This window comes from Somniosus microcephalus, chromosome 7 (genome assembly GCF_052327205.1).
Source record: "Somniosus microcephalus isolate GS21.2 chromosome 7, FLI_Smic_1.0, whole genome shotgun sequence".
Taxonomy (NCBI): domain Eukaryota; kingdom Metazoa; phylum Chordata; class Chondrichthyes; order Squaliformes; family Somniosidae; genus Somniosus; species Somniosus microcephalus.
The window spans coordinates 71,686,113-71,700,064 of NC_140993.1; the positions used below are offsets into that span (position 1 = coordinate 71,686,113).

Consider the following 13,952-nt stretch of genomic DNA (forward strand, 5'->3'; position numbering starts at 1 on the left):
TTTGCAGGTTCTAATTCATTAGCTTTATTGTTCTCGTTAAATGTCTAATGGTTTCAATAGCTCCTTCCTGTGTGTCTTTGTGTTAATGGAGTGGAATGGCCAAGTACAGCAGATTACCCATTCCTTTAACTAGCCTCTTAATTATATAGTGAGTTATTAATATGTGGATCTTCATTGCCTGTGTTTGTCTATTAAATCACTGATAAATGAACAGAGGTCTTGAGTCTGAATCCTGTCAATTAAAATGAATGGAAGAACCTTGGGATGTTTTATTTTACAAAACTTGATTAAGACTTTGTGCTCATCCAAGTGAGGGCTTTATTTCCCTCGTGAGCAGCTGCTCTAATGGTACCATTTTTGTTTATACAATAAGATGGACTTGTATTTGTACAGCACCTTACTCTGTACCAAATTTGAGAGTCTTTGGATTACTCCACGGCCGACCGCGCTGCAGGACCCGGTCTGCTCCACGGCCGACCGCGCTGCAGGACCCGGTCTGCTCCACGGCCGACCGCGCTGCAGGACCCGGTCTGCTCCACGGCCGACCGCGCTGCAGGACCCGGTCTGCTCCACGGCCGACCGCGCTGCAGGACCCGGTCTGCTCCACGGCCGACCGCGCTGCAGGACCCGGTCTGCTCCACGGCCGACCGCGCTGCAGGACCCGGTCTGCTCCACGGCCGACCGCGCTGCAGGACCCGGTCTGCTCCACGGCCGACCGCGCTGCAGGACCCGGTCTGCTCCACGGCCGACCGCGCTGCAGGACCCGGTCTGCTCCACGGCCGACCGCGCTGCAGCACCCGGTCTGCTCCACGGCCGACCGCGCTGCAGCACCCGGTCTGCTCCACGGCTGACCGCGCTGCAGCACCCGGTCTGCTCCACGGCCGACCGCGCTGCAGGACCCGGTCTGCTCCACGGCCGACCGCGCTGCAGGACCCGGTCTGCTCCACGGCCGACCGCGCTGCAGGACCCGGTCTGCTCCACGGCCGACCGCGCTGCAGGACCCGGTCTGCTCCACGGCCGACCGCGCTGCAGGACCCGGTCTGCTGCACGGCCGACCGCGCTGCAGCACCCGGTCTGCTCCACGGCCGACCGCGCTGCAGCACCCGGTCTGCTCCACGGCCGACCGCGCTGCAGCACCCGGTCTGCTCCACGGCCGACCGCGCTGCAGCACCCGGTCTGCTCCACGGCCGACCGCGCTGCAGCACCCGGTCTGCTCCACGGCCGACCGCGCTGCAGCACCCGGTCTGCTCCACGGCCGACCGCGCTGCAGCACCCGGTCAAAAGCTTGTTGCATTTGGTGTGATCTTCTCTGCTGCTGGGCTTCTTCCACCCTGATCATCTCTGCTCACCATCTTCACCATTGTTCCTGATGCTCACTGCTACTACCTCCATCATTTCCTCTGCTGAATTTCTGAAATCGGTGTGTTTTGAATTTGCTGGGCCTGGAGGATTGATGGAGGCACCTTGTGTGGAAAATGTTTGCTCCATCATTCCTCTGAATCCACCAGTAAGAGAGCTTTCACCTCCAGACCTGGAAACCTCAATAAACTGAAGCTTGGCACAAACATCCAAATGGAAAACCCACAACCTGCTGACTCGGGTGAGAGTGCTTCCATTGATGGATGTCAGTGTGGCTCAGTCGGTAGTGCTCTCACCTGAGTCGGAAGGTCGTCGGTTGAAGTTTCACTCGAGACTTTAGCATGTAATCTAGGCAGACAGTCGAGTGCAGTGCTGAGGGAATGCTGCACTGTTGGAGGTGCTGTTGCTTGGATGAGATGTTAAACCGAGGCCCCTCCTGTTTTCTTGGGTGGATGTAAAAGATCCCATGGTGCTATCTGAAGGGCAGCAGGGGCGATCTCCTGGTGTCCTGGCCAACGTTTATCCATCACAAACAATATGTGTAAAAAAGCAGATTACAGGAAACTTTGTGCTATCCGGAGGTGAGCTATCATGCAATCTGGAGCCACCGGCAAAAATCAGCAGCCGTTTTTTATTCTTTTTTTTTTGCTTTGTTTGAACAGTCAAGCTGTGCAAGGTCTGTAGCTATAGCAACAGCTTCAGCTACAGAGCTTTAGGGCCACACCCGAGTGTTTAGAAGCTGTTGCTAAGCAACAGTGTTTGTTGTCAAATACGGAGATAAGAATCTCCGTATCTCTCAACATTAACTCTGGAGAGTACGGCACTTTTTAGGCAACGGCAGCAGCTCGGTCCCGTGGGTGCCGGATAGCACAAAGTTTCCTGTATCTGGTCGTGTATTTCATTGTTGTTTGTGGGACCTTGCTGTGTGCAAATTGGTTGCCAGGTTTCCTACATTACTGCAGTGGCTACACTCCAAAAGTACTTAATTGGCTGTAAAGCGCTTTGGGACATCCTGAGGTTGAGAGGTGCTCTATAAATGCATGTTCTTTCTTTAAGTACAGATTTGAGGGTAGATTGATAACAAATCCTGGGTGGTTTTTCACTTGCATGTCCATCTGCCACCTAAACAATATGATGAAGTCCTTGAGTGGTATTTAAGTCCACAACCTTCTGACACTGAGGAGACAATGTGAGTATCTGAGCCAAGCTTGTGTATTTTATCCAGCTGCATGACTTTACAGATTGTTTTCTGGGAGCTTAAGATTGCCACAGACAATGCAGTGTATAAATTGCTATTGTATTGTGGGGACAGTGCAGAAAGTGTTTTATCTTGTATTCAACCTAGCTAACTTGAAATCTGAAATTAATGCAGCAAAACACTTTATATAAAAAAAAAAGCCTTTATTTGATGGCAAATTATTGACTCTTAATTTTATTTTCAGAGGATGTAGTCATGTAAAGGTGAGTTCTGAAGAATTCTAAAACGTGAAGTTGAAGTAATGGAATATACAAATGTTCTGAACCATTTCTGGTGTCATCAGTCCCAAGCTGACAAGAAGTGGAACATTGAGACAAGTGGGGGGAATTTTATCCCCGAGAGAGGCTGGTGAAAAGTATGTCCCTCCTCCTTCTGACTGCACCCAGCAGCAATCACAGTGCGATGTCGTTAAACCTGGGTGCTGTCCTTGCTCTATGTCCACCATTCATCCAAACACCCCCAATGTCCATTTGTGAATTGTCCCTTTTAAATACAGCTCAGATTGCGTTATGCGGGTGCACATCACTCCTCCTGTGCAGCTTGGAGACGTAAAACCCGGAAGTCAAAATGAATTGGTCCAATTGAGTTGAGAACACAGATTCCGACTTGCTCAGTTGACATCCAGATTTCCCCCACGCAATTCCACCACCCCCCCCCCCCCCCCGCCCCCCCACCACCTTCAGATTAATATCAGGGCCTTAATGTCTAACTGTGGGGTGGAGGTTGCTGCAGCTTGAGTACAATTTTGTTTTAATTCATTCTCTGGATGTGGGCGTTGCTATCATCTATCTCGAGTGGTGGTGGGCCACTTTCTTGAATGACTTGGAGTGGTTTGCTTGGCTGCTTCAAAGGGAAGTTGTAATTCAGCCACATTGATATGGAACTGGAGTCATCCATCAGCTGCATGGATATGGAAGATTTCCTTCAAGAAAGGATGTTAGTGAACAGGTTAGGTTTTTACAACACAACATAGTCACAATTCATGATCACTTTCACTTGGACCAGGTTTTTATTTCCAGTTTATAAAAATAAAAAAATTCTCACAGCTATGATTTTGAAGTTGTGTTCTCTGGGTTTTATTGGTGAATGCCTCTGGATTCCTAGTCCAAGTAACATAACCACTACACTACTGTACCAGAACAACAAATTCTAAGCAAAAATGAAGTGCAGGGCTGCCGGTCCCTAGAGGAGACAGAAGGGTCTAGCCTGAAATGTTAACCAGTCTTATTTTGTTCTCTTTGCTGCTGACTGACTTAATGTAGTTCAAGCATTTTCTGTTTGTTTTCCACCACCCTGCCTGCTCTGAGATTGCACTTTATTTTTCTTGAGGCTGCGTTAGACGAGAACAGGGTACAGGTTTTGGGGAGAAAGGCAGCATTGTGACATTTGAAACTTAACCATTCTTCTCACCTGGTTGATACTCACTGACCGTATATTTCTGACTTTCTTTTTGTATTGCTGTGTATGGTCAGTATGTTGAACACTTCTCACAAGTTGCATATTTAACTCTTTCAACCAGGCTTCCCGTACACCAGATAGGAAGGACAGAAAGTCAACAGCTGGGGCCAAGAAAAGGAAACGTTCCCGTTCCCCTTCACCAATACCCACACCAGCCGAGTCCAGGAAGAAGAGCGGGAAGAAAGGGTAAACCAAGCTCTTGTACACCATTTGATCACCGGTTCTAGCTGGTAGTGTTGGATATTTAGAGGCAGTGGAAGTTGGGCATGTTTTTCTATGCTCGGTGGTCGTTGGGTTGTTCTGATTGGCGTTGCTTTCCTGCTACATTACATGCTGTAGAAAAAAAGTCCGTTTTTTTAAAGTAGTGTGGGAAGTAGGAATGCTGTAGATGTGTTGAGAAGGTGTGCTAATTTTCTGCACGGGTACTTGATACTAATTTTTTTAAATTTTGAAAATGTTTTTTATTCCTAATTGCCCTTGCTTTTGGAATAAATAGTAGAGGTGGTTGCTGTCTTGGAGCACAGGTCAGAGCATTGGAAGCATGCCTCTGACCTGCACTCCCTTGGAGCTTGTCTTTCCCATTTGGGGTTGTGGAATTATCCCAAATATCTATAGTAGCATTAAATCAAGAAGATGGATTAAATTCCTGAGGAAGGTGGTGCAGTGGTTCCAACATTGGTTAAATTGAATCTTTACTTTAAAGTCTCCTTTTTGTAACTCGCAATGGTGTATAAATTTGAATGGTGTAAAAACTTGTGCAAGAGCTCAAATTGCACATAGGAGCTTGGGTGGGAATTGATGGATGCCCTGTAAATGGGAGTGGTGAAAGAATTTGAGCCCCCTTTATAATATGGTTGCCCTGAGGCAGCAATTTCTGTTTAGACTGAAGTTGGTGCTTAATACTTGCCTTCACACACATTCCTGTGGACAGTTTTGTATTGCATGAATACCTATGAAGAATTTCCTAGCAGTGAGCTGCTGTTTCTCTTTTTTAACTGGCAGTATTGACTTGACAATTATTAATCCAGAGATGATGCAAAAGCAGGAGGTTTGGCAAACAGTGAGTAGTACTGTAAAAGACTTAAGACAACTTGGTAAAATGGGTTGACGGGTGGCAGATGTAATTTAATGTTAAGTATGAGGAAATACATTTTGGCAGAAAAAAACATGGAATGGCAGCTAGACTTAATGGCAAGACACTAAAGAGTGTGGATGAAGAGAGACCCTTACGAGTTTGATACATAGTACATTTGAAAGTGCAGGTAGGTAAAGCCATAAAAAGACCAGTAGAATTACAGGAATGAAGTGGTAATGATGCAAAGCATTGGTTAGGCTGTAGTTGGAGTACTTCCGTTTTGTGCATCCAATGATAGAAAGGATGGTAAGGCTGTGACGTGGATTCACCAGGATGATGCCAGGGATGGGAAGCTATAGTTGAGGAGCAACTTAAGATACGAGGACCAGTTCCACTGGATCAGAGCAGGCTAAGAGAAGTTTCAATAGAGGTTTACAAAAATTATCAATAGCTTTTCATTATGTGAATAGGGAAAGACTATTCCTCTGGGTGGCAAGTTAACAACAACATGCATTTATATAGTGCCTTCATCAATTCAAAATTAACGAAACTGAAGAGTGAAGTGAAGAGAAATTGCTTTATATGGCTTGTTGGAGCATGGAGTGCTTTGCCACAGGGAGTGATTTGAAGTAGTGACTCCTGCCAACGACCAGACAGCCCGCGCTCTCCCAGCATTTTTCCTCACAGCCTGCTCTCTCCTGGCATTTTTTCTCAACCCGCTCTCTCCGGGCCTTTTATATAAAAAAAAAAATAATAATAATGTTTTAACAAACTGCCTCCCATGACGAACCGGCAACACTCATGTACAATCCACTTCCGGTTCGTTGGCAGCAGTCGCGTCCTTAAGGGAAAATTTGGATGAATATTTGAAGCAGAAGAAAATTGACAGCTATGAGGAGGGTGCAGAGCAATGGCGTTAGTTTTGGATTACTATTGCGCAGAGCTGGTAGAGAGACACTGGACCGAATGACTGCCTTCTCTGCTGTAAACCTCTATGGTTTGTGCAACTATTTTTTGCGTACTGAGGTTTTATAGCAGACTGGCAGTGACTAGCCACGTTAACGGTGACAACTGACATACAAATTGCAACATGGAATGTTTTACTGTGTTAACGGTGCTATATAAATGCAAATTGTTGTATTGAACCCTCTAATTTAATCCAGGGAGGTGATTTTTTTTTGCCCTGAATTTCTGTCTTGGTGTCTGATACTTTTGAATCTCTGAGGTTGCAATAATGTAGCCATTATTTTCGGTCATTTACCATTTTTTATTGAGTGACAGTGGGGGAGTTCTGTGTTTGTTTTGATTCTTAATCCATGGAACAGTGTTGAGTCCAGATGGAGCAAATTTAATGCCTTAGTAGTTTTCAGTGGAATGTATAAATTACTATGCGGAGTGAGAAAGTAAAGATCCTAGGTACCTCCCATCTGGACAAACATGCTCAATGTGTTGCTGTCACATATACAAATGGAGAGCTATGTTGTTGTGAACTCTGGCTCCCATAAGTTTCTGTTGCCTGCAGGCAACCCACACCATACCTGAAGAGGCGAGGGCAGAGAGATGAAGAGGAGCAGGAGGACCTGACCAAAGACATGGAGGATCCCACTCCTGTACCCAATGTGGAGGAAGTTATTTTACCTAAAAATGGTACGGAACTGGTGTCTAACCACCCCCCCCCCCCCCCCCCCAACCCCAGCTCTGTTTTTAATGGCTCTTGGCACTTAGAGTTGTAGTATTACAGCACTGTTTAACATGTTGACAGGTTTTTAATGGTGTTGATCCCAACAACTACACACGTGGGGCTGCTTTTCATTCTCTAATTACCTACTGTTGACTCTTGGGCTACCTTCTGCCATACTGCCTTAGAACACTCATTTATCATTGGCTTCCATTCCTTCCACCTCTGTGGGGTGGGGGTTGGAAGCCAATGTTGGTTGGAGGGACAGATCTCAGGCTGAAATTCCCAACCCTCGCCCTTCCAAGCCTGTAGTAAGCTAGGTTGAAGCTTATGGGAAAATAAAGCCAATTTTATGTTTGTTCCCGTGAATTCGCCAGCACTTTTAAAATCCAAATCCCACGGAAATGGATATCATGCAGAAAGTTTGTAAGAATTCTGGATCAGTCCCACTTATTTCTCTGCAACTGATCTGCTGCAAAGGAAGCAAAATACAAGCTTGAGAAATTGGTTTCCTTGAAAGATGCAGTTAACTTTATGAAAATTACACTTAGCACAGTCGATCATTCCTTTGCAGCCTAACGTGCAAAAAAAAAAGCGCTTTATTTTCAAATTTATTTTGACTTTATATCTTCTAAAATTATATAAAAATATTATGTTTCTCACCTTTTAATGAGGTGTGCATTCAGTAGTGTGCACTTATAATTGAGGTGATGCTGCAGTGTTTGCTCTGATTGTGTATTGATAATTGCAGTTTGGCTGCTTCCCTGCAACTACAGAAAGAGAAAAATGAATTGCGATGTAAGGGTAAAATCCAAGCCCGTGCAGGTCGTCATGGGGGGCCTTATTGTGCATTCATTGCTGGTACTTAAACAGTATAATGCTGTGTAGTTATTTTCTGCTCACGAAGGTTAGGAACTCGTCAGATTTTAATAACTGAGATTCAGTGTCATTAAAATGCATCAAGGGACTACTGTGGATCGGTGAGCTAGATGGACTGAAGGTCGTCTTAATTGAAGCTGTTAACATGCAAGATGAGTGACATTAGTGTTGGGGTAATTGCCATCCAGAGTTTGCATCAAGCAATCCCAGAACAAGTATAGTACAGACCGATACCAAACAACACACTGTCGAAACTGTCCACATTAAGCGGTCGGAGGTGCCGTAGTCAAACCCACTGAACCACCCAGTTCTAGCTTCAGTCGTCATGGTATGTGGGAGATGTAAATGGAGCAATATTATCGGTTGTGTGCCTGGAATTTTTCCAAGTACTTTGTGAGGAAGAGTGGGAAAGCTGAGATTAAAGCTTGTTTTTTAGGATCAGCGTGAGTCAACAATAAAAGTTTAAACTACAGAGACAGTATCCTGGTCGGGTTGTGTCTTCAATACTGCATACAGTAGTGTCCTGGTCACTGCACCATTTCCCTCCCTTATATTACTGAGCAGAGCTACAAGACTGAATCCAGTCTCTCAAGCAAGAGCTATACAACTGAAGAAAGTGTTATCTGAGGGGTCCTTATGGAGTATAGGAGATACTCAACAGGAAAGAGCAAGTCAATCCAATACCAGACTTAATTATACCAGGGCAACAACAACAGCTTGGATTAATATTGCACCTTTAACCTAGAAAAATGTCCAAAGACGTTGCAGAGACCGTTCGAAGGGGGGCCTTAAAGGAGGGGAGGGTGGTGGAAGGAATTCCATGGTGGGTAGAGGTGGCTAAAGGCACAGTTGCCAATTATCGGGTGAGAACAGGCCCAATTTACATAATCACTCCTCAGAATCCAGTCCCTCCATCCCATCAATCATTCTGCTCTGAGAAGGCTAAGAGGGATTCAAGAGGTATTTAAAATTATGATGGGCTTGATGGAGTGAAGAGGATAAGGCTCTTGCCTTTTTTGGGGGAATCAGTGATGAGGGTTGTGCATTTAAAATTGCGACTGCAATGGAGGAAAAAGGTTTCTTAGAAATTTCCTTCCACAGAAGGTTATTGGCACAGATAATGCTGTGCTGCAGGGTTGTTGAGGCACAGTCCATTGTATTTTTGGAAGGAAAATCAATGTTTAAAGGTACAGAGCTACGAGGAGAGAACAGGGTCGTGGGTTTAAATCTGGATTGTTGTAGAAAAAATCCGTACAGGCGCAGTGGGCCAAATTATCTGCTGTAATATTCTAAAATTCTGCTTGATGAACTCGGTCAAGTTGTTTTGGAGTAGAACTAAGTGGAGGACTTGGTTTTGAGTGAATTTGTACCATTTATGGATTTATCTGACAACTACTTATAACTCAGAACCTCGGGTTTCAAATCTGTTCAGTTTCAATGTTTTTAATGGCCTGTTTATAACTCCTTTCTTTGCTAGTGAACCCCAAGAAGGACAGTGAGCACACCCCTGTAAAGGGAGGCACAATTGCAGATCTAGGTAATTACATTTTTAACTTGTACACATCTTTTGCTGCATGAACCTTGCTTTTTCAGTTGGCCCGAGAAGTGGTCCACACATGAATGTGCCAACTATTTCCCTTTAAATGCTGGCATGGAATTATTGAAATTACAGCCAAGGAGGCCACTCGGACCCTTGTGCTGGAGCTATTTCCTCTAATCCCATTACCCTGCTCTTCCCCTCCCTTGTACTTATATTCATCCTTTTCACATGCCTATCGAGTTCACTTTTAAATTGTTACAGTCTCTGCATTAATAGCCACTTGGAAGCATTACCAGTGGAAACAATCCTTTATTACTTTCGATAACTTGTATCAGATTTACCAATTAACAGTCTCTGTTCCAGTGTGGGGGGGAGAGCGAAGTTTGCAATGCTTCTTGATAAATCGTCTTTGATTCCTGGTGGTATGAATTTCGCTTCATCCATCCGATGGCTCTATTGCACCCAGAGGTGCATGTAATATTCCCAACTGATCTAGCCAAACTCAGTCGGCATCACTTCCTTTTACATGAACTTTACATTTGGGGAAATTAATGTGCTTATTTATGGCATTTTCTACTTGCACTTGCATATTCTCTCTCTCTCTCCCTCCCCCTCTCTCTTAGTAAGAATCTCACCATTATAGAAACATAGTAGATTGGAGCAGGAGCAGGCCATTCAATGAGATCATGGCTGATCATCCAAATTCAGTACCCTGTTCCTGCCTTCTCTCCATATCCCTTGATCCCTTTAGCCTTAAGAAATATATCCAACTCCTTCTTGAATATATTTAATGAATTGGCCTCTACTGCCTTCTTTGGTGAAGAATTCCACAGGTTCAGCACTCTGGGTGAAGAAATTCCTCCTCATCTCAGTCCTAAATGGCTCACCCCTTATCCTTTGACTGTGACCCCTGGTTCTGGACTCCCCCGCCATCGGGAACATCCTTCCTGTGTCTAGTCCTGTTAGAATTTTATAAGTTTCAATGAGGTCCCCTCTCATTCTTCTTAACTCCAGCGAGTACAAGCCCAATCGACACAATCTCTCCTCATACGTCATTCCTGCCATCCCAGGTATCAGCCTGGTGAATCTTTGCTGCACTCCTTCCATGGCAAGAACATCCTTCCTCAGATAAGGCGACCAAAACTGCACACAATACTCAAGGTGTGGTCTCACCAAGGCCCTGTACAACTGCAGCAAGACATCCTTGTTCCTGTACTCAAACCCTCTCGCTACGAAGGCCAACATACCATTTGCCTTCTTAACCGCCTGCTGCACCTGCATGCTTACCTTCAGCGACTGGTGCACAAGGACACCCAGGTCTCTTTGCACTTCCCCTTTTCCCAATGTATTGCCATTCAGATAATCTGCCTTCCTGTTTTTGACACCAGAGTGGATAACCTCGCATTTATCCACGTTATATTGCATCTGCCATGCTTCTGCCCAATCACCCAACCTGTCCAAATCATACTGGAATTTCTCGGCATCCTCCTCACAGCGCACACGCCCACTCCGCTTTGTGTCGTCTGCAAACGTGGAGATATTACGTCTAGTTCCCTCGTCCAGATCATTAATATATATTGTGAATAGCTGGGGTCCAAGGACCGATCCCTGCGGTACCCCACTAGTCACTGCCTGCCACTCGGAAGAAGACCCATTTTTTCCAACTCTTTGCTTCCTGTCTGCCAACCAGTCCCCTATCCAAGACAGTACCTCGCCCCCAATCCCACGTGCCTTAACTTTACACGCTAATCTCTTATGCGGGACCTTATCAAAAGCCTTTTGAAAGTCCAAATACACCACATCCACTGGTTCTCCCTTATCTGTATTACCAGTTACATCCTCAAAAAATTCCAGTAGATTAGTCAAGCACGATTTACCTTTTGTAAATCCATGTTGACTTTGTCCGATCCTGTCAGTGGTTGCCAAGTGCTCTGCTATTACATCTTTTATAATGGACTCGAGCATTTTCCCCACTACCGATGTCAGGCTTACCGGTCTATAACTCCCCGTTTTCTCTCTACCACCCTTTTTAAATAGTGGGGTTACATTAGCTATCCTCCAATCCATGGGAACTGTTCCAGAGTCTATAGAATTTTGGAAGATGATCAGCAATGCATCTACTATTTCTAGGGCCACTTCCTTAAGTACCCTAGGATGTAGATTATCAGGCCCTGGGGATTTATCGGCCTTCAATCCCGTCCATTTCCCTACAAATACTGATTTCTTTCAGTTCCTCCCTCTCATTAGACCCTATGTTCCTCGACACCTCTGGGAGGTTATTTGTGTCCTCCTTTGTGAAGACGGAGCCGAAGTATGTATTTAATTGGTCAGCCATTTCTTTGTTCCCCATTATAAATTCCCCTGATTCTGACTGCAAGGGACCTACGTTTGACTTCACCAATCTTTTTCTCTTCACATATCTAATAGAAGCTTTTACAGTCAGTTTTTATGTTCCCTGCAAGCTTGCTCTCATAATCTATTTTCCCCCTCTGAATTAATTCTGTGTCTTCCTTTGCTGAATCCTAAATTGCTCCCCATCCTCAGGTTTGCTGCTTTTTCTGGCCAAATTATCTGTTCTCTCCTTGCATCTTATGCTATCCCTAATTTCCCTTGTTAGCCATGGTTGAGTCACCTTTTTTTATTTTTATGCCAAACAGGGATGTACAAATTCTGTAGTTCATCCATGCGATCTTTAAATGTTTGCCATTGCCTATCCACCGTCAACCCTTTAAGTAACGTTCCCCAATCCATCCTAGCCAACTAATACCATTCATGACATCGTAGTTTCTTTTATTTAAATTCAGGACCCTAGTCTCTGATTCAACTACTTCACTCCATTTTAATGAATTCGATCATATTATGATCGCTCCTCCCCAAGGGTCCTCGCACAACAAGATTGCTAATTAATCCTTTCTCATTACATAATACCCAGTCTAAGATGGCCTGATCACTAGTTGGTTCCTTGACATATTGGTCCAGGAAACCATCCTGTATATACTCTAGGAATTCCTCCTCCGCAGTATTGTTACTAATTTGGTTAGCCCATTCCATATGTAGATTAAAGTCACCCATGATAACTGCTGTGTCCTTATTGCACGTGTCTCTAATTTCCCATTTAATGCCATCCCCAACCTCAGCATTACTGTTTGGGGGTCTGTATACAACTCCCACTAACGTTTTATGCCCCATGGTATTTCTCCGCCCTGCCCATACAGATTCCACATCATCAGAGCTAATATCCTTCCTTACTATTGTTAATCTCCTCTTTAACCAGCAATGCTACCCCACCTCCTTTTCCTTTTAACCTGTCTTTCCTGAATATTGAATACCCCTGGATGTTGAATTCCCAGTCTTGGTCACCCTGGAGCCATGTCTCCGTAATCCCAATGATATCCTATCTGTTTACATCTATTTGCACAGCTAATTCATCCACCTTATTACAAATGCAGCAAGAGGGAGGGAGAGTCTATGTTGCCATTTGGATTTCAGTAAAGCATAATTGGGGCTGTCTTTTTTTAATAAAAATTGTGCTATGTCCAGTTGAATTGTGGATGAAATCACATTTTCTGCTCTTTGAAACATGTGTTGTGACTGGAGGGAGCATTTGAACGCCAGTAGGATGAGGAGTGTAGGTCATTAAGCCTTTTGAGCCTGTTCCACCATTTAGTTATATCATGTCTGGCGTACATCAACTCCATTTACCCACCTTGTTTCCATATCGTTTGATGGCCTAAACCTAACACAAATCTATTCCTGTGTTGAAAATTGCAGTTTACTCTAGCATGAAGTACTAGTGTCAGGAACAATTGGGAGAGCATGAATTGAAAGCATCGCACAGTGTTGAAATATGCTGGCTTACATTTTATTTCTCTTGTAGTGTATTGGTATCCAGTCTCGTGACAGTTGTAGTGGACCATAACGAATCTTTGGCAGGCCACTATTTTTGGTGATGTGAAAAATAATTTTGTCTGGCAGAGATGAGGGAGCCAAAGGTGGAGCAAAATACTATTGCAATGTGTTTGTGCTGACGTTATGGAAATAGCCCGCTGAGAGGTGACCCTTGGGGTGCTGTAAGTTTTCCTGGTGAAGATGGTCAGGGACGCAGTCACCTGCACTGCACACCAAGCACTGGACCGTGACCCCCTGTGGATGCAGTGCAAGCTCTGAAAGGCCAGGGCCATGCTCTCTACAGATTCAAAGGCTATAAAAAGTGACCATTTATCTAAGGTTTACTTCACTGTCATCCTGGTGATGGCAGTGTAGTTTGTTTGCCACTGTTAATTACAGTGCAGACAGTGATTTGATGAAATAAGATGGACAGAAAGACTAGTTATTTTATGGCCTCCTCTCGCAAATGATAATGAAACCTATTGGTGCGGTAATTCAGTTGTAGCTCAGTATTGATTGATTGAATTGAATTAGTGCCTCCACGACAAAGCAGATGATTACAGTGTGGCTGCTGATGTCTGTCTCACCTTTGTGACAGCTCGATCTCGCCTGTGCAAGCTAATACATTACATCTGAATTAATCTTGTTGCAGATGAGCAAGAGGATGAGCCATCGTCTGCAGGAGGGAAGGTAATTAACATGAAAAGCTGGTTTTGCTTACCCAGTAGATGTATGGAAATGATAACTATGGCAACCAATCTATTGTTCGGGCTCCAGAGCTGTTTTTCTGTATCTTCTTGTATTGGCAATGTTTGTG

The 13,952-nt window shown here is 44.6% G+C and overlaps 1 protein-coding gene across 9 annotated transcripts in view; it reads left to right on the plus strand.

Annotated features, from left to right (window-relative positions):
• LOC147114715 (SWI/SNF complex subunit SMARCC1-like) overlaps nt 1–13,952 on the plus strand; it is a 256,482-nt gene that overhangs the window by 87,587 nt on the left and 154,943 nt on the right. For all 9 annotated transcript variants that reach the window (XR_015078977.1, XM_085992582.1, XM_085992581.1 and 6 more), the window contains 4 exons: nt 4,137–4,261; nt 6,673–6,797; nt 9,185–9,244; nt 13,788–13,825. Coding sequence is in view for 8 of the 9 variants with exons in the window: in XM_085992582.1 (XP_085848708.1) it covers nt 4,137–4,261; nt 6,673–6,797; nt 9,185–9,244; nt 13,788–13,825 (348 nt within the window). In the remaining variant the exon portion in view is untranslated. The remainder of the gene's footprint in view (nt 1–4,136; nt 4,262–6,672; nt 6,798–9,184; nt 9,245–13,787; nt 13,826–13,952) is intronic.